The sequence below is a fragment of the Phodopus roborovskii genome, unplaced genomic scaffold (assembly GCF_943737965.1).
Source record: "Phodopus roborovskii unplaced genomic scaffold, PHOROB, whole genome shotgun sequence".
Classification (NCBI taxonomy): domain Eukaryota; kingdom Metazoa; phylum Chordata; class Mammalia; order Rodentia; family Cricetidae; genus Phodopus; species Phodopus roborovskii.
Window position 1 is genome coordinate 7,062,051 of NW_026125506.1, and position 21,041 is coordinate 7,083,091.

Genomic DNA, 21,041 nt, shown 5'->3' on the forward strand with positions numbered 1-21,041 from the left:
GCATGTTCTCATGCTACCGCCCTTCCGTCCAAGTCACTCTAGCTTGCTTGTTGGTGACTAGCTACCCTGTACCTTGTCTCACCTTAAGCTGAGACTTTACCAGCAGTAACACAAGGACTAAAGAATGAGGCTGCACCCAAACCGTGGAGGATCCAAACACCCAACACAGAACAGCATCACCAACTCTAAAGGGCATCTAACAACTCAGGAACTGAGAGGATCGTTCAGACACTGTGCTGCTGGGCTGTGGTAAGATCTGGAGGACAGCCACTGTTTCAAGGATAAACTGTAAGGCTGTAAACAACATGCAGAGCCATTCTTAGGAGTACCTCTAAACTCCAAAATGACAATCAACAATGTCAATTCAAGTCAGTCTAAGCCCCTCCCTGACTTCCCTGTGGCTGAGCTTCCTGTTCCCACCACTGGTTAGGGAATGGCAGGAAGGACAAGGAAGCCAGTCACCAAAGGAATACCGGTAGCTATGGCACATGCATGGCCACAGTCAGGAGACCACACCCTAAATGTTCATCTATGGCCTTCAGTGATGGAGCAGTGGGTCGCTCAGATTCCCCCAGATGACAGAGAGGGCTGCCTGCCACTGGTTCACAGCTAAGCCCTCCTAGATGCTGCCTTCGGCCAGAGGGTTCCTCACCAAAGCACCATCCCCTCCAGAGAGTAGTCTGCATTGAGCACAAAGGCGTCCAGCCTCGATTGTGACCTCCGACTGGCCAGCCCACTAAGCCACATGTGACTCTGCACCTCAGAGGTGACTCCTTTAAGTTCAGCCTTCCCCAAACAACCAATGAGGCCATGTGGCCTTGTGCTGAGTGCTAGCACCCCCAAGAGTTCTAAGGGCACAGCTGCAGAGAGGCCAGTGGAGAAACCTCCTTTGGATGGGGTGGTACAGGAGCAGGCAGGTGAAGATGGCCCAGGAATGTCACCTTGTTGTGTCAGTAGTAGCTCACCACGTGATATACACCTCACCAGAGACTGTATCATGAGCTTAGTCAACCTTGTGCAAACCAAACTCAGACCTGAAGGCACACCTTTGCCCAAGTTAGAGCTAGCCCAGCAACCGCCCAAGCCCACGGCTGCTGCAGAGGTCTCCTGTGATGACATGCAGCATTGCATTCCTCCCACGGCTGCTGCAGAGGTCTCCTGTGATGACATGCAGCATTGCATTCCTCCCACGGCTGCTGCAGAGGTCTCCTGTGACCACATGCAGCCATTCCTCCCACGGTGCAGTGAATGCACTGACACTACCTGTGCTCATGTGCAGAGGAAGTCCTCTTTACTACCATGATGCTGTGGGGCCGCCACCTAGACACCTGGAGCACACAGCCAGCCCAACAGTTATGGGCCACACCGGGGTGACCCCATGACAAAGCAGACAGCATGGATGCTCTGAGGAAGCAGCAGCACAGAAACGTTAAAGGGACACTGTAGGTGCGTCAGCTGAGCTTGCCAAGCTCAGGCTCTAGACTCCTCTCAGTCAAGGGAGGAGTCACACAAAGGGGTTGTGTTACACTAAGGTCAGTGGATACTGGATTTTCCCAAAGTCTACTGGACTCACTCCAAAAACACTGAAAGGAACTGTGAAGGGATCTGTCCCCAGAGAGGTTGATTTGTCCCCCATGTGCTACTATAAGCCTGATCCCATAAATGGACGGCCTTTGTGACGTCGTGTCAGAAATTTAATCTGCCTTCCCTTGCTTAGGAGAAGAAGGGGTAATTACTAAGAGCAGAATCAGTGCAGAGGGAAGAAAACAGACTGGGATGCACTTCCCAACACTTATCTCTGTGGCGACCGCCACTCAGACGCTCTCAGAGTAGTGTTTAAACAGATCTTCGGGAGGCTTCTACTGACTCTGGGACACAGAGGCCTGCTGTCTGCTGGGCTTATCTCAACCCACACACCACACAGTCCCACCACAGGAATGGACGGCATCCAATCTCACTTGTGGCTTGAGAAAACAAGGTGTTTGATGGGGACAGTCTCAAATGCTCTCCAGATAGGAACCAACAATTCTGGGCTCAAACACTTCCCTGGCACAAACCAACAGGAATGTCAATGCACACCACGGATTCCTTCTTAGAGTCCTAGATATCTGTACAGGAGGCACACCATCGAGCTTTAAAATAATTTATGTGCAAAACCCTGTCTGAATGCAGGACCATGCCCAGGACTGGGGGAGGGGAAGTGCTATTAGCAAATGCATGAGAAATGGCCTCTACAATGAAGGGCCTAAATCTTTTATGGAGGTAAGTCATCGCATATAAAATAGAATAAATACAGGGGATAGTCCCCCAAGGTATAGCAGGGCTCATTAATAAGTCAGCTATTTAGAACTTAGGAATCCTTTCTCTTAAAAAAAATAATGCTGTAAAGAGAGGTTAAGTTCCCAAGCAGTCCACAAAAAGCCAATTTATCTCTTCAATCGAACCTAACCCTGAGCCCAGCAGTATTTAATAAAGATCCAGGCTGCCAGCACAGACAACGGCCACCTACAGAAGCTAACCTGCCTCACACATGCCCTCGCCTGGTAAAGACACTGAGATTTAGTTATTTAGAATTGGTCTCAAAACTGTGAGATACATTCTTATTCATCACCTTCTGGTGATTTCCCTGGGGGTGCCAGCAAAGAAGGGGGTGAGATGAGGCAGCTGTGAACTTGGGGACTCCCCAGAGGCTGGGTGTGGCAGTGAAGGAAGTCTGTGCAGCCAACTGGCCAGCCTCTGCTTACAAAGCTCCTGTGAGCCCACGCTGGGATGGGAGACTTGGGACCAGGCAAGACAGAGGGCAGAAGAGGTGCTTTCAAGAAGAAAGCTCAGCTCTGCTTGGGAAGGGCTGGAATGTCCAGCAGACATGCCAAAGCACAATCTGAGCGCCAGGGTCCACTACAGAATCTGGGGAGCTTGGTGTGAAAACAAGTGTTAGGATCCCTAAGTCAAAGGGATTTTAAGAACTGTAGAGCAGCCAGGGATGCTCCAAGAGACCAGGTCTGTTGCAGAATAGTTGTTTAACTATACGAAGATGTGTCACATTTGCTCAGCTATGTGAAGATGTGTTGCTGTTTTTACCTCGCCTGCCTATGGCACCTGAACGGTCTAACAAAAAGCTGAACTGCCAATAGCAAGGGAGAAGGTAAAGGTGGGACTTCTACTTGAGGGGAGAAGGTAGGAGAAGGAATTTTGGATGGGGGGGTGCCAGGAAAACACCAGGGGACAGCCAGACATGGAGAAAACAAGAAAGTAGGACATACAAAATGAAAGGAAGATGAAAACCTCAAGGCAAAACATAATACAAACAGGTTAAACTAAGTTAAAAGAGCTAGTCAGGCAAACTTAAACTAAGACTCAGCACTCATAATTAATAATAAGTATCTGCGTCTTTATTTGGGTTGGCAGACCAAAGAAAATTCCAACTACATTGGTCTTGAGGAAGGAAGAGAGGAAGGGAAGGAAGGGAGGGAGGAGGGAAGGAGGAGGGAGGGAGGGAAGGAGGGAGGAAGGAAGAAGAGAAAGAAGTACATAGGCTAGAGAGATGGTTCAGTGGTTAAGAGCAGTTACTGCTTGCAGAGGACCTGAATCCAAATCCGGTACCCATGTCAGATGGCTCACAACCTCCTACATACAACTCCAGCTCCAGGGAATCTGATGCCTCTATGGGCACCATGCACAAACTGACATACAGATACACACACACATTATTTTTTTAAAAAGTAAAAAAGAAGGATTTGCAAGCATTAAACTAAGCGCGGGGTATGACCTATAGGACCACTCAGCTCTCAGAACCAAGAAGCCACTAGCACCAGAGACTCTCTATGTAGACCCTCCCCTGTTGCTGCTCAACCTTCCAGAAAGCCTTGCAGGGCGTGGTTGGGTAAGACAGAGCCCCTCTCCTCAGACGCTCTCCACTCAGCCTGGGTTTTCTTCTCCCCAGAGCACCTGTTTACCTGGCGAGTGTCCGCCCAGAGACACGGAAGCCTTTGTCCTGCTCACTGCTATTGACCTTAGCACTTAGAATCGTGTGTGGCTAACACGCCGTTTAATGAACAGTGTGGACTGAAGGGGATACACGGATGGACGGATGGACGAAGTCCATACAGCTTGAAGAACAGAACCTTCCAGTAAAGGCATTCATATTTGTTTTAGTAAATACACACAGAGATCATGGGCAAAAACACCCACAGAGCAGTCTGCTAGTTCGTTTTTTAAATGAATGGCACTGGTAGCATTTTAAAGAGAGAAATTTGGGCTGGAGGGATCAGAGAGAGTTTGCTTAGCAAATGGAATTAAGCTGAGCCTTAACAGGAAAGGGCAGCAGAGGCCGGGAGTCACTCCAGCTCTGTTTACAATGAGTTCGGCATACCAGGAGAGAAACAACTAACTAGCCAGCAGCAGGATCTGAATCTGAGATCCAGGTAGATAGATCCAGAGTCCTACCAGGTCTGGCCTATCCGAACCAGGATCATTCCACCAACCATGAAGCCTCGGAGGCCAAGGCAGAGTCCACTCTGGGCACAGCCGACTCCCCTGCCCTAGCTCAACAGTGAGTACGGACCTGTCAGGTGAACGGGAGTGGGCACTGGACACAAATCTGGACAAATCTCAATCAGTAACTGGCTCAGGACGACTCAGTCTGGACCAATGAGAACGCGGCTTCAGCTGTGTCCAACAGAACCGTGCTGTGCTCTCCCAGCACCGCTACCGTGGAAGAGCATCCAGCTGCAGCTGCCCTAGCTGCCCTCTCAGGAAGGGACAGCCTACTATGCAGAAAGCCAGCAGACAAGCAGGACAGACGGGAGAGGTCCCAGCCGGGTCACACCAGTGCCCAGAATAGGCAGCACCTCCTGGAATGGTTACTTGATCGAAGATCCCAGTGGGTGTTGTCAGGCCAGTTTGAGTTGGGCATCTGTGCCTGTCAGTCAGATTCGATCCACATGATAAAATGCAACCAGTCACAAGCCTGTACTAAAGCAGCTTACATAAGCCTAACTGAAATGCCACCACTGTCCCCAGGGAGAGGGACATGAAAGACCGTATGCATCTCCTGCCCCTGGAATCCTGACCAGGGTATGCCATCCCTTGCACTGGTCCACCCAAAATGCCAACTGCCAGTGTAGGTATTGACAAGCCACTCCCATAAGCAAAGTGGCTAAGTGCTGCTATTAAGAGCCTTGCATAAGAAGGCCGGACTTCACAAAGGGCACGTCACAGTTTTGCTTCAGCTGTGCTTGTCCGTCAAAGGTTCTGGCCTATGTCCAACCGAAGACACTCCAATGCAGCTGTACCAGTGGAAGGCAACGCTTCCCTTCATTGCCCTCACGCTAGCTATAACACAGTAGAGACGGCACCAAAAACATGACAGGGGGCGGGGGCATTCTAGAGAAGGCATCGAGCTGTACGGTGCATTTCAAAGTGTGACCATACAGTGTCAAAAGACAGTTTTCACGACAGACAAATCCACTGACAAAAGCACAGCCCTAACATGCACCAGATGAAAAAAAGAGACAACCAACCGAAACATTTCCTCCCACATCTCTGGTCTTAGAACTGGCAGGAGGATTTCTGAGCTAGAAGCTACCCTGATCTGTGGTAATCTGAATGAGAATGTCCCCCATAGGTTCATATATTCCAATACTCGGTTCCCAGTTAGCAGATCAGATCGGTGTGGAGGATTAATAGGCATGGCCTTGGAGAAGGAGGTGAGGGGCCTTGCAGGAGGAGAGGGTAGTCTCTCTCTCTCTCTCTCTCTCTCTCTCTCTCTCTCTCTCTCTTCCTATCCCCTCCCTCCCTCTCTCCCCCTCTGCTTACTGCCTGTAGAGCCCTTAGCCACTATACCAGCACCATGTCTGTTTCCTGTCATGATGGTCATGGACTAACCTTAAACTGTAAGCAAGCCCCAATTAAATGCTTTCTTTTATGAGTTGCCTTGGTCATAGCATCTTTTCACAGCAATGTGTAACAGTAAAGGACTCCCTTAGGAAAAAAAAAATACTCCTTGATACAATGTGTACTTTGACCAGCAATCATGCTAGAATATAGTACAGTGTTATTCAGATCATATATAGGCTTTGTTTAAATAAAGAAAACTGAACATTTGAAAAAAGAAAAAAATATCCTACGTTACCCACCATTTAATTTTTTATTTAATATTTAATTCTGGTTGCCGCCATTAAACAAGTCATCACAAAACCACCTGGTAAGAAGTGGGGTGAAGCACCCATGAGCTACAGTCAAGGACCCAACACTTACTCAGTTGCCCTGCGACTCCCATACATTGTGGGGCTCACACTCCCTGCCACAGGCACCTGAGGCTTTTAAATAAATACTCGCATCATATTTTAGACTGAAGATACAGGATGAGTTCACTGACCCTCAAAAGCCAAGGTACCGTCCTCCCGCTCAGCTACCAGGACAGGTTGAAGATGGCCGTGGGAGAGGGTTGATAGGAGCAATGAGACACTGTCTCAGAAACACCGAGCTCAGGCTTCAACTACAGCACTCAGAAAGTGGGCTGGGAAGATCAAAAGCTCAAGGCCAGGGGTGGGGGTGACGGTGACGGCTCAGTCAGTAAAGATTTGCCTTGCAAGTCTGGGGAAATATGCCTGTGATCCCGGAGAAGTAGAGAAGAAAAGAAACAGGCTTTTCCCTGGAAGTTCAAGAGTCAGCTAGCTTGGCTTGTATGACTAAGATCCTGTCGCAAATAAAATGTGGCAGTCCCGAGGGTCCACACGTGGGGCGAGAGAGACAGAGACAGTGTGTGTGTGTCTGACATTAGTAACATCTTAAGAGCAGAGTCTGGGGCTGGAGGGATGGCTCAGCGGTTAAGAGCACTGGCTGCCCTTCCAGATGTTCTAAGTTCAATTCCCGGCAACAACACAGTGGTTCACAACCATCTATAATGAGATCTGGTGCCCTCTTCTGGTACACAGGTATGTATACATAATAAATAAATCTTTTTTTTTTTTTTTCCTCCTAAAAGCGAAGTTTGTTCTTCCAGAGAACCCAAGTTCAATGCCTAGCACCCATCTGGTGGCTCAACCTCCTGTAACTCCAGTTACCTAAGCACATGACCTACTGACTCTTTCTGGTACAGGTGTCACTGACTGGAGTGTTGGCTGCTGCTCGAAAGAGGCCTCCACAGTACCTAAGGAAGCGCTTCTGAAAGGCAGTGAAAGCCAGGGACAGGATACAGGACAGGCTGTTGCTAACTCCATAAGAAACCTAAGACTCTGCTACGCTCTTGGTCTTGCCCCCGATAGGCCCCTCCCATTTTAGGACACTTTATTTGTTTTGGGGACGCTGCTTGAGTGTGAGGCCTGGAAAGTCTTGAGCGTGGGATCTAGAGCCTATCTTAGTCAGGGTTCCTACTATGTGATAAACACCATGATCAAAGCAAGTTGGGAATGAAAAGGGTTTATCTGGCTCACACTTCCACATTGCAGTCCATCGCTGCAGGAGGTCAGGACAGGAACGTGGTGGCAGGGGCTGATGCTGAGGCCATGGTGGGGTGCCGGTTACCGGCTTGCTCAGCCTGCTTTCTTACATAAGCCAAGACCACCAGCCCCACGGTGTTCCCACCCTAATGAGCTGGGCCCTCCCCCCATCAATCACTAATTAAGAAAATGCCCTACAGGCTTGCCTACAGCTTGATCCTATGGAGGCATTTTCTTAATTGAGGCTCCTTCCTCTCCAGTAACTCTAGCTTGTGTCAAGTTGACATAAAACTAGCCAGAACAGGGTCCAACAGTGGCTACACAGCTGAGACTCTCTTCAGCCTCCATCAGATGTGGGCCTCCTTCCCTGGGTTGCTGATTTAGCAAGTCTGAGAGGACCCAGGAACCTACACAACACCAAGGTCTCCAAGGAGGCCGACTCAAACTTCACCTGGTGAAGTTAAAACACGGGGACCCAAATTCAATCCCCATCAGCTGGGTAATCCCAGGCACCTTGCAGGAAACGCTGCTTTTGAGTCCCTTCATTTGTACAAGAAGTCAGTAGCTACCTCAGGTTAAGCCCATTTTCAAGTCAAGGCAGAGCACAAGTCAGGACACTTGGTTTAAAGGGGAATGGACTTGAAGCTCAAGACAGAAGCAATTAGTGTCATTTAAATAAAACTGTCCATTGCATAAAATCCACCCATTTCTACAATGTATACGTGTGTGTCTTCGTGGAGAGTTGTACTCTTGTGTGCAAGTGTCCCCGGAAGCCACAGACATTAGATCTCCTGGAACTGGAGTTACAGGAAGCTGTGAGCCACCTGACACCGGAACTAGAAACCCAAGTGCGGAGGAGCAGGCTGCACACTTAACTACTGAGCCATCACTCTAGCTAGCTCTGTCCCTTTATTGCACTAAACAACTTCACTTACAGAAAAGTATTCTCTACTGGAACGCAGCTGAAATTTCCTTTTAACCTGGTTTGAATGACGCCATTAAAGCTTTCTGTTGCCTAACTCTCAACCTGGGAGCCATGGATCCCTGTTGGGGGGTAGGGGTGGGGTGGGGTGGGGTCTTGATTTGAGTCTCCCTACTTGGTCAAGGATACTGGAGTAAAAGCTTCCTGAGTCTCCAAAGGCTAAGACCCTCCTAAGGATATTAACGTCTTCCTCGTCCCTTTTGTTTCTTCTCGTTTAAGTTTTTGTTTGTTTTAGTCACGCGTTAAGTTAGGAAAGTCAAATAATACAGAGAAAGTTGAACATTAATTCCGTCTTGTGCTTTTTCTGGACCTTCTTCCAAAGTCAACCTTTCTTACAATTTTAAGGATGCTTCTAGGGCAGGATTTCTCAAACTCACACGTTAGAATCTCTTTTTGGGGACCCCGTTCTAAGAGTTGCTCTTGCAAGCCCAACAACATGCACACACAACTCCTGTCAACACCCCCAAAATATTCGTGAGCAAAACTCCCAGCGGAGAACCAAAGCTTCCAGGGGCGCCGTGGGCGTGCAGAGTCCCTGCTGTGGCCACGTCCCCACCTCCGCGGGGTAGGCCACAGGGGAAGTCATCTTGTCCCGGGCCACTCACCAGGTCGCGGATGAGCTGGTCCACCAGCGGCTCGGGCTCCACGGCGTCGCGGTCGGGCGGTGAGCGAGAGCGGCTGGTCCCGTCCCTCCTGTCCGCCCGTCCGGGCCTGGGCGCCGGGGGTCGGCCCGCGCCCTCCAGCAGACCCTGCGCCAGCGCCATGTACCCCGAGGCCTGCTCACCGCGCGCCCCCGCCTCGGGCCTCCGCGGCCACCGCGCCCCGGCGTCGGGCCGCCGCCGCCGCCTCAGCGCCTGTGACTGCAATTCCTCCTGCCAGTGCCGGCGGAACTCCTCCAGGCCGTGGTCGTCCATGTTCGACGCTCCCGGGCCTACGCGTCACCCTCGGGCCGCCAGCTGTTGACGGACCGTCCATCCGCAGGAAGGGTCCGCCGTTGGCCGGAAACTTCCGGGAACGTGGCTTTTAGGTTCCGGTCGGCCACGCCCCTCCGCTCTGGCATCCCCGATTTTTGCCACCTTTGCACCAAGGGAGGGCTTTTCTTTCATCCTGCTTTAAATGGCTGCTAAATACATATTGGAAAAGTAGCGTTTATTTTTTTAAGAGTGTTTTTATTGTATTTTATTTATTTATTTTGTGGTGTGTGTGTGTGTGTGTGTGTATGTGTGTGTGTGTGTGTGTGTGTGTGTGTGTGTAGAGAAAGCGAGAGAACGACTCAGAGGAGTCGGTTCTTGCTTCCACCCTGTGGGTCTCAGAGATTGAACTCAAATCGTCAGTCTTGTAAACACCCCTTTCTGCTGAGCCGCCAGCTCAGCCTGAAGTACGAGTTAAAATCTATACACACCACAGCCAAATTCAAATAAAACTGAGGTAAATCTTTTTTTAATGTGAATGTCTGAATCTGTGGGGAAGGTTATGTTAGAAAAATAAGAAGTAAGGTCAAATAACAAAGTAACTGACACTGGGAGGGAACCGTTAGTGATTAAGGATAGGCATGAAGTCCTGGCCTCTCTAAGCAGGTATCATTTAAACTACTAGCTAATAAAGAGAAAACCCAGCCACAGAAAATCACCAGAGGTTTCCAGAACCAAAAATCCAAATGCAGTAAGGTGGGGAAGTATCTGTGAAGGAAAGTTCTGGAAATAAACCCCACCTCCCACCAAGCCTTCCACTGAAGGCTGATTAAGTGGTCAGAACTTCAGTGAGTGTGGGGAAGCTGGAATGTTGCAGGTCCAGAGCCTAATTACTGTTTGTCTTTGGCTGGCCTTAGCCCTCTTGTGAGCCATTCCTTCCCATCTCTGGGTCCATTCTAGCGTCCTTGTGACAGTCAGGTGAAGCCTTTTGATGTATTAGCTTAGCTCCTAACTTCCCCCAACTCCAAAGATCAAAAAGTCACCAGATAGCATCTGAGTCCTACAGCAGCGCCGCCCCCACCTTGTGTAACCCCTACCTGATATTTCCACCCATGTATTTTAAATGTGTCTTGATTTTTTTCCCCTTAATTTTCTTTGTTCTTTTCACAAAAGCTCTGCTGCATTGGAGCATGGGATTCAAATGACGTAAAGGGTCAGTTTATGTTTTGACAACATGGTGTTGATGTGGACCAAGACAGCAAATTCTGGACATGGGGAGGGGAGGGGGCACACTGAGTCAGCACAAAATGGCAAACACTGGATGTCCTTGGAACTCAAAAGTAAACAGTGATGTCATCTTTTATACATCCATGTCTGGCAGACTGCCACTTTTGTATGGGCTCTGAATTAATGCAGCCTGAGGTCAGAGGACTGAGCCTTCAAAAGTTGGCTTGTGTGTCTGACTGTAGAGCCGTGAGTCCGTGTGTAGGCCTGTGTGTCTGTGTGCAGGCCTGTGTGCTGGTCTGTGTGGCCCACAGACATCAGTGTAAGCCTGCTGACAGCTTGCTTGCCTGCCCCCTGTATTGAGGGGTATTTTGATCGCACTCTGACACTCCTAAGACTGCCAATAAAGTTTACCTTGAATCAGAGGGCGAGCTAGCTACTAGGTGATGACTAAATTAACCATAGAGGTTGTGGGGGACCCAAGGCACAGAGAGACAGGAAATAGTAGGGAAGGGCTTAGAAAGATTCTCAGGCCCTTTGGGGTGGAGGAACGGGGACAGAGAGGAGGTCACTGGTCACTTTGCTTCTCTGATCAACCGGGTTTTAACCCTGATATCTGACTTCCGGGTTGAACTTAAACAATGTAAGAAACGCCTTCACACTGATGCATCCGCCCTGCATCCTTCCCTCCAAGCCTCTAACCCTTTCCTGGCATCAGGGGACGGTTGCCACCCCACAGTCACTCCTATTTGGCTCCAGAATAAACTATGTCACCCTTTGAGGTGAACATTGTTTTTACGTTGACATGGCATAGGATGACACCCCCCCCCTTCATAACTGTGAGAAACAATGACCCTCACTTCATAATAAGAGCACTAGAGACTCAGCAAAGCCACTTACTGCTTCGAAAGGCTGGGAGTGCTGGCTGAATGCAAAGGTTTGAAACCCGAGTGTAAGCAAACCCTCCCTTTCCTCATCCCACACCGTTGGAGTCTGTCTTACCCTTCCCTCTGTTACTTCCATCATCTTTAAAAAACAAAACAAAAGCCATGCGTGGGGCCATCTCTACATCTTACATCCTGCTTAATTTAAAGCTTGTCAGGCATGTAGCGTTGCAGGCAAGCTTGGCCGGGAGCACTATTCTGTTCTAAACGTCTAGTTTGTGAAGTGGGTAGTGAGACCAGCAGGCACTGGCAGGGCTCTGCTCACTAGAGTCTAATGTGTCTGCTCACTTGTAGTGAGATGAACGCTTTCTCCAGGCAACTTTGGAAATGAACCTGTAGAAGTCGTTTCTTATAATAACGCCTTGCCCCTGCCCTGAGCCCCTTGGTGGCCTGCTGAGAACCCACTAGAAATCTTCCATATCTCAACTCACAACTTGCTTATTCTTACCTAGGTTCTGACCCATTGTATCTCCCTGCCATTCATCCCCCCAGCATCGTGCATCGCAACACATAACACAGTTGGTAACTTCATATTAGCACAATTAGCCAGTGCTGCCTCGTTTCCGTTCCAGATGACCTGATCTCTGATTGGAAGCCGGTGATGAGCAGGCACTGGGATCACTAGTTACCAAATGTATAGTGGCTCTTTAGAGATAAGAAAACCCAAGGACAAGTGCTTGGAAAACATTTGCCAAAACAAGATTGGTAATTTGCAAACCAAGGGTTCTGCTAGTGTTTTTTGTTTGTTTGCTTGCTTGCTTGCTTTTGTACTCCAAAGGGTAGTGACTCAGTTAACCACATCTAAGCCAGGTAGAAATCTGGATGGCTTTCTCTACCGTATGTGTTTGCTTTGTTTTTTGCTGTAGTGATATTAACAATAGGGTCAGGGAGCTGGAGGGGTGTCTCAGTGAGTAAAACCACCTATGGCTGCTTCAGAGGACTCAGGTTCTGATCCCAGGACCTAGGTCAGGCAGCTCACTCCAGCTCAGAGGATCTGGTGCCCTCTGGCCTCCAGGGCACCCACAGCACTCAGTGCACATAAATGCATATTTAAAAAAATAAACAAATAAAGTCGGGTGTTGGCGTCTCGCACCTTTGATCCCAGTGCTCAGGAGGTAAAGGCAGATGGATCTCTGTGAGGTCAAGGCCAGCCTGGTCTGCAGGGTGAGTTCCAGGACAGGCTCCAAAGCCATAGAGAAACCGTGTCTCGAAAACAAAACAAAACAAAACAAAAACAAAGAAACAAAAAAGACACACACCAAAAAAAGCAAAACAAACAAAAACAAATAAATCCTTTGAAAAAAAACCAGTAAGTTCCAACAAACTAACTGAAGACAGACAGACAGACTGACTCTACCACACGAGTTTACACACGTCCACTTCTTTCAGGTTTTCTACTCCCAAGGATTTGTTCTAAGAAGCCGAGTAAATAAAAAGAGTATGTGACCACAATAAAGGACATTAGTGCAGTCCTCACAGAAACGCTGCCGGGGGGCGGGCCAAAAACCGGAATCAAGTGAGGTAAATGTCACAACCGGGACATTCGCTAAGTAAATCGTGTCCGGTCCAAATAGAAGAGAGATGTAGAGTGCCAGTTCCATGAGAGCCGGAGGCAGGATCGTCTTCGTTCAGTTTTGGCACTGGAAACGGAGCCTGGGACATGCAGAGTGCACGCATGTGGCGAGGGAAACAATAGGAAATGCCTGAGTATCACCTTAAAAGAAGATTGATTCTGGGCCTGGAGAGGCGGGGCGGTGTTTAAAGGCACTGGCTGCTCTCCCAAAGGACCTGAGGTCTATTTCTGGCACCCACAGCCTCGGGGAGATCAGTGCCCTCCTCTGACATGGCAGAGATGGAGCATGAGAGTGTGGGCATCTCCTTTGTTTTCCTTATTTAACCACCACGGTTAGATCATGGGGGCCCACCCTAAACCACCCTAAAGACCTTCGTTGTAGCCTCCGGCCCAAAGCCCACCTCAAAATAACATAGTCAGTTAAGTTTCCACACACATACCACCTCACATGGGGATTAAATGGCAACACAGGAAACCTTGTTGGGGGGGGGGACTCAAACTATATCCAAACCGTAGGGAGACACTGTCATTTCCATTGTGAAAAATTTTAATTAACTAATCTTTTTCCAGAGAACATATCTCAAGATTTTAAAATTTATTTTAAAATGTTTTCAGAGAGTATATTTTAGTTATAATCTTCCCTCCCCCAACTTCTGCCAGATCCTCTGTCCCTACCCATCCCCTTTCATAGCCTTCCCTCTTTAAGAAAAAAAAAAGCTAAAACTAACACAAAATTTTCAGAATGGCACAACACACACACAGTGGGGGGAGGGTCCAGTTTGTGTAGGTCCTCTATCCCTGAGTGTGTGGCTACCCAGGGTGTGGCTGGTATACAGAGTCACTCCCTTGAAGAAAATTGATTTTCCCTCTCCCAGAATCTATCAATTGCAAACAGCTTCTTGATAATGTGGGACTTTGTGCCCACTTCCCTTTCTCTGTGCTGGGACATTATACTGTTGTTGTTGTTGTTGTTGTTGGTAGTGGTGGTGGTGGTGTGTATGTGTGTGTGTTTAGAAGGAAGTATGCACACCCAAACCTTAACAGTTAGGACTTTGTGATTGTAGTCATTTTTGAGACAAAGGCTCACTCTGAAACCTGGGTATTTGGCACTTACCATGTAGCCCAGGTTAGCCTTGAACTCATGGAGATCCTCCTGCCTCAGACTCCCAAAAGCTGGCATTACGGTTCCAAGCCTGAATTCTTTATCATCCTGATGTTTCCAGAAGGCACAGCCTGGGGAGGATGGCTTTTGAAAAGCTAGCCCACTTGACAAATTGGCTGCTGGTAGTGGAGATGGCTGGACCAAGGAGCATTCTTGAGTTGGTCCTACTGTGAGCTCCATCCCACTAGGGCCTTTAATGATGCTCAAAGAACACAGCTCATAAGTGGAGGTAAGAGCTGGCAGTAGTTATCTGGAGATTCTCCTCCCTCATCAGAGAAGGTCAACCAAGAATTTAAACAACCTCCCACTCCAGGCCTGGGTAGCAGTAAATCGGTTGCCATGGACACCCATACCAAGGCAGAAAAGATGTCCTGGGGCAAACAGTAAGTGATACTACACGCAGCTAACCAGAAAGACTGTGGGTTGCCTGTGCTCAAAGCTGGTTGCTACAGCGGTATCTATAATGAGTAATGTTTTCCTGTGAAGGTTTTATTCTTCCAAGTAGGAGAAGGAACTCAGTCCTGGGCAACTGATTGTCTTCTGGGAGTCAAGACCTTTGTGGTTCGGCTCTTATTTCTTCTTGGTGCACAGGCATGCCCCATCCTTTCCTGATGAACTTGAAAACCCACTTATCCTTGGAGACCCTGAGCAGCTCCAAGGTGTGCCACCTGCAAAAGGCAAAGCCACACCCTCTCCAAAGACAGCCCAAGTGTCTAACTCAGCAACTGTCACAGAGGCTACAGCTTGGCTTGCTCATATCCCTGGCTATTTAGTGGTCCTTGTGGGGTCCCGTAGCCACCTCAAGGCATGGAACTGTGGCTACTGGTATGTGGTTAGTGGTGTAATGAGGACACAGTGAAGCCAGGTGTAAGAAGAGCTCACCTGTTATCCCAGCGTTCAGGAGTCTGAGGCAGGAGAATTGTGAGTTTGAGCCCAGCCTGGTACATACAGAGCGATGACCAGGGTGGGGAGAGAAGAAGAGGAGGAGAGGGTGGGGAAGAGAGGGGAGGGGAAGAGAGAAAAGTGGAGAGGAAGGGAGGGAGGGAGGGAGAAAGGGGGAGGGAGCTTCTCATTCATTAGTCTTGGCAGATGGAGATGTCGTCAACCATGGGCTCCATGAATGCTGAGCTACGTAGGCCACCTTCTGCTGTAAGGCACATGCTTCTTTGAAGGCCAGTCCTTCATTTACAAGCACCAGACCCCAAGTCTCGCTGACTTAAAGAAGAGCTGTAGTTGAAGGATGGCTGAGAAAGCCCAGCATAAAAAGATCCTCCAAATGTCAAGAGCCAGACTTGGCCCATGGCTGTCATTACAGCAGCCCAGGAGCCATCTCTGCAGAGTGCACTGGACACCTGGGTCCACCTCCTGGAATAGAGTTCTGCCCTGCACCAGCCCATCGAGGAAGTCATGGGCACTAGCCATCTGTGCAGCCTCCTCAGACCAGAGATTTCTGCAGCCTTCCTCATAGGACTCAATTCCTCTGGGGAACTTCAGCCTTCAGCACTGGGTTGGGACTGCTAGGGTATCATCCAGCTTCACGGACTGAACTGTTGGTCATTGCTATATTTCCCAGCCCTATCTCAATGGGCCAGTTCAACCCCTCTTCTTTACAAGGTATACATACAGTCAGTCCATGAGTCTGGCTCCCCTAGAGAACCTTTCACAGAGGGCGCTCTTGGAACACAGTCAGCAGCATCTTCTGTGCTCACTGTGGATATTGGTCTGTTTCCCTGGGAACCACAGCTCAGTTTCTGTTGCTGCCCAACATCCTCCCCCCAACTTCCTCTCTCTCTCTCTCCATCCTTGGGCCGGTGAGACAATGGACTGGAGAACAGCAAACAGCTTTTTATCTAGGGGTGTCAGTCTTCCTGCCCGAGCTCCCACAAAGCACTGGGCTTACAGGTGTGTACAGCCACACCAAGAGGTCCATAAAGTTGTTACTTTTAAATTTTATTCTTACTTCTATGTATGTGTGTCTGCGTGTACATATGCACATGTACGCGCAGTGGCCCAAAGGGGACCAGAAGAGGAGGACGGATCCCTGGGAGCTACGATTACTAAATGCAGGTGTGATCTGGGAGTCTAGTCTGGTCTGCTGCTGCACTCAACCTGCTGAGCCATCTCTACCAGTCTCAACACCCAGCTTTTGTTTGTTTGGTTCTGTTTTCTGAGACAGGGTTTCTCTGCGGAGCCCTGGCTGTCTTGGAACGCACTCTGTAGACCAGGTGTTTTGAGGCAGGGTCTCTCTGTAGGCCAGGCTGGCCTCAAACTCACAGAGATCCGCCTGCCTCTGCCTCCCACGTGCTGGGACTAAAGGTGTGAGCCACCACTGCCTTTTTAAGTGGGCTCTAGAGACTGGACTTGGGTTCTCATGCTTATGCAGCAGGTGCTCTAACTACTGAGCCATCTTCCAGCCTGAAGACACAATTCTCATCTAGATGTAGATTCTGACTCTTCTTAAACAAGAGCCCCAGCAGGATTTCTTTAAAAAAAGAAAGAAAGAAAGAAAGAAAGAAAGAAAGAAAGAAAGAAATGAAGAAAGAAAGAAAGAAAGAAAGAAACGAAAAACAAATCCAAGTCATCCCAACTTTTCGATGTCCCACCCAAATCCTCCTTACCAACAGAGTTCTCTGGAACCTCATCCAACATTTTCCTGCCCTGGTAAGCAATGTCAGCAACCAGATACTTCCAACAGGAAACTTAGTCCTTCCCCTCCAGCACCCGTCACACCTAAGAGTCCTGACAGCCAGCTCTGATGTGTACCTTATGTGAGCTGTACATCATGCCAAAGCGATTCAACTCTGCTGCAGGTTCGAGACACTGAGATACCATACAGAAATGAACGAGGGTGACCTCAGGGCAATAAAACTATTAGAAGAGTGGGCAAGGGCTGGGTGGGCACACAGGCTGTAAATTGCCAAGCCCTTTGGAGTGGTCAAATGGATAATAAAACGCTATCTGGTTGAAGTGGGACAGTACTTCTGCTTCTTGAACCAAATGCGTGCTGAGGCAACCTGTCTGGCGGGAGGCTCTGGAATACAATGTATTGACATTGGGGCCAGATAGTTTGTACTCTGTGCACAGCAGGGTGTTGAGCAGGGCTCTGTCTGCTGTCTAGCTGTCTACTAGATGCCAATATGCCCTTTAGCTCTGAGGATGAGACCAGGGAACACCTGCCTGCAATGGGCTAGACTGACTTTCTAGGAATGGGGTCTTGGGGTCTGAGGGGACCATGTTCCGTCCCTGGACTGTCCTTATCTCTGCGAGGCAGTCACCTTCACCCTCAACGCCATCCTTATCAGCTCCAATCTATCCCACCTCAGGGAGGTGATTATTGCCTGAATGAGGGGCAATAAAGTATAATTTTCACAGCAGGGGCAGGAGCTGAATCAGCCCCCTGTCTCCTGACTCCTAATCAAGGAATTAGGCTTATGCAATCGAGGTTTGCCCCCCTTCAACCGTACTGTGAGACTATAATTAAGGGATGGTTGATTTTTTTTTTCTTCCCTGACATGGCCATTCACCTGCTCTTATATTCAACAATAAGGCCCTTAGGGAAAGCATCACAGGGGTCATTAGGAAGCCCCCAGAGAAGGGGATACCTATCTCTCAGGATATCCATGAAGGACAAGAGCCATTCTGCTCTGGGCCTGTCAGATGGAGGGGACTCCCCTGGGAATAACTGTGAGATACAGGTTCCAAGTTCCCTGAGAACTGACTCTCCCTGTTTTCTCAGTGGGGTTGGGTCATGATCCCTATTTTGCTTCCTAAGGGGATATTTACTAATCCCAAGACATCCACAAAGATCACAAGTAATTTTTAGTGTCAACTATGTCACTAACCCCCAGCACAAATTCTCTGCTGAAGTACACACAGCCATAGCCATGGTAGAGTTTTCATTCCCAACCTACAGATGGGAACCCCAAGGCCCAGCGAGAGGAGGGACTGCCAAGGCTCCTGGCTGTCATTGAGTACAGCCACCACCACCCAGGTCCCCCAGGCTCCTACATGTAAATTTATCACCCTGCTATTCCGGCTTGGAGTAGAGAAGGCATGGTGCTGTGAGCTGACTCCTGGCATCCGATCTGGGCTTGGCATAAACAGATGTCTTCCAGAAACACAGCTGTCTGGGGGAGGCAACAGCTGTCCCTTCATTTACCACTATACACAGCCACATGCATTAAAATACCCAAGGAAAGGCTCTCTGGCTCTCCAACAAATCATGTTTGGTTTCTGTAGGAGGTAAGAGAATGATCTAAGCCAGACTACACATACATGCATATACATGCATACATACACACATACACATAATGTCCATATGGCATTATTTATAACATTTCCATATGTATCTCTGTATTTTTTAGATTGTGTGTGTGTGTGTAAGTATTTGACACATTTGTGCAGGTGTCCACAGGAGCCAGAAGGCATTGGATTCCCTGGACCTGGAGTTACAAGGGTCATAAGCTGCCAGTTATAGGTGCTGGGAACTGAACCTGGATCCTCTGGAAGAGCAGCAAATGTACTTAGCCACTGAGCTTTCTCTCTCCAGCCCACACCCCCCCCCCAGTGTACATTAAAGGAGGAAAAGGCCAATTAAAATATTTTCATCAGTCGGAGATTCGGCCAGACATTTATTTATTCAAGCCTTCACCCAGTCAGTCACTATCAGTTAACCAGTTAAGGATCCATTCATTCCACGGGTCAGGCTTCTCAACAAGTATTTGCCAGCTACATACCCAACATGACAGGTTCTGTCTAAGTTGCCCAAGTTAACTTTGAATTCACTCTGAAGCTCAGTGGAGACACTGAGCTGCAGGGATTACAGGCCTGTGTTATCCAAGCCCGGCTAAGACCACATGCTAGGCTCCATGCTAGTGGGGATGGGGGTGGTTTACAAGATCCCTAAGCCTGTGAGGTCAATACTGATATCATCTCTACTTCATAGTTAAAGAAACGGAAATTTCAAAAGGGCCTGTCTTGGGGCTCAGTGGATAAGGGTGCTTGCCACCAAGCCTGATAACTGGAGTTCAAGCCCCCGAGCCCCACATGGTAGAAGGGCAGAACTGATTCTTGCAAATTGTCCTCTGACCTGCACATGTGTGCAAGTGTGTGTGTGTGTGTGTGCATGTACACACACAAAAAAAAATTTTAAAGGCCACATCTCAAGGCCAAGCTCCCAGTGACCAAGTACAAAGAGGGGCAAAGGGTAACTGGTATGAGCTTTAGATACTTTAATTCGGTGATGGGGAGAAAGGGTCCTTCCTTTGACCCCATTTCCCCATAACCCCCTTCTCCTCTCTGCCCCACAGCCAAAGCTGCGCTCTCCCTGCTTAAAAATAAAATAAAATCCAAGCTGCTGGGAGCCAACCCAGTGCCACCTTGTGAGCCCAACATTTCGAGGGGCAGGCTTCCAAACAGGGCAATAATCGTCCCATTAAAATTAATGTCCATGAAGTGAGCCGTTAAAAGCGTGGAGATTAAAAGGGAGGGGGGATTGTTCAGTTTAAATCCAAAGGGCTTTCTAAATAGACACTGTATCTTCAGTCTTGGACCACTACACTTGGGCAGTGGTTCAGCTGTCCTCCGTAAGGATGGCTGGGATTAGGGAGCTGGAGTCCCAGGAGATGGGAAAGTGGTTCTGGCCAGAAGCGGAGGGGACCAAGGTTTATTTGGGCCCACTGCATGCCAGGTGCTTGGCACACAGTCCTTTCATTTTGTCTGGGCCCTGGTCCTGGAGGGAGGCATTATCAGTCTCACCATGGCTAGGGCTTGGTGCCTGCCACTGGGTGCCCTAGTTCAGGGCCAGGCTTTGCTTTGCACTAACCCCTATCTTGGGCAAGAGGCCTCATGGACGGGGGCCTTGGCTTCTTCATCTTAGAAACAGGGCAGCAACAGATTCTTTGTAGGCGCACCAGCCAGGACCTTGGCGAGCCTGCTGACACGGGAGGTACTGGGCAGTGTGGGCTGTTGTTAGGGAAGGTGAGCTGAGGCTGGGTGAACGTTAGGGCCAGTGTGGGCTGTTGTTAGGGAAGGTGAGCTGAGGCTGGGTGAACGTTAGGGCCACCAAGAGCACACAGGGATGGTGGCTATGCTGAGCTCTGAGTGTCACTTCACCAAGCTGCTAAGGGAGATGCCATGAACACAGACAAAAATAAGCCAAGCCGATTGTGTCACTGCATACCTGTCATCTCAGCACGCAGGACGATGAGGCAGGAGACTTCCCAGTTAAGTGCCAGCCTGGACTACATAGCAGGACTATGTGAAACAAGACAAAACAAAAATCACAAGAAGGCGAGATCATAGTTTTATGTCTTTTGGTTTGCGTTTCTCTTTAACAATTTATTAATCTATTTCATGTGTGTTCGTACACATAGGATAGTATGCATATGGAGATCAGAGGACATACTATGGATATCAGTTTTCTCTTTGGATCACATGGATTCACAGGACTGAACAGCCACGAGTCGTCATCCCTGACTCTGGGTTTTTTAATTATAAGGCTCTCTCCCCTGTCTGTAGCCCTGGCTGGCCTGGGACCACTATGTGGGCCTGGTTGGCTTTGAACCTGCCTCTGCTTCTACAGTGCTGGAACTGGAGGATTATGATCAGGCGCTCCTCCACCAAGTTCATGGTCGTGAAAAATCTTTCCCAAGGGACCAAAGCCCAATTCAGGCCTTAATGCTCTACAGATCTGACAGTTTCTCAAAGGTTTTAAGGTCACTGGCTTGGAGACACACCTCTCTGCTCCTCCAGGTCCAAATCCCAGTGGATCTGACATGGAGGGGTGGGGGCAAGTCTCCCTA

General features: G+C 49.0%; 1 protein-coding gene across 1 annotated transcript in view; it reads right to left on the minus strand.

The window, feature by feature from the left end:
- The window catches only part of Fbxw8 (F-box and WD repeat domain containing 8), an 86,963-nt gene extending 77,545 nt beyond the window's left edge, over window positions 1-9,418 (minus strand). Inside the window, exon 1 of the mRNA XM_051176519.1 lies at window positions 9,030-9,418. Within this exon, the coding sequence (XP_051032476.1) occupies window positions 9,030-9,338 (309 nt within the window). The 5' untranslated portion in view covers window positions 9,339-9,418. The remainder of the gene's footprint in view (window positions 1-9,029) is intronic.
- Window positions 9,419-21,041: the final 11,623 nt, after the last annotated feature.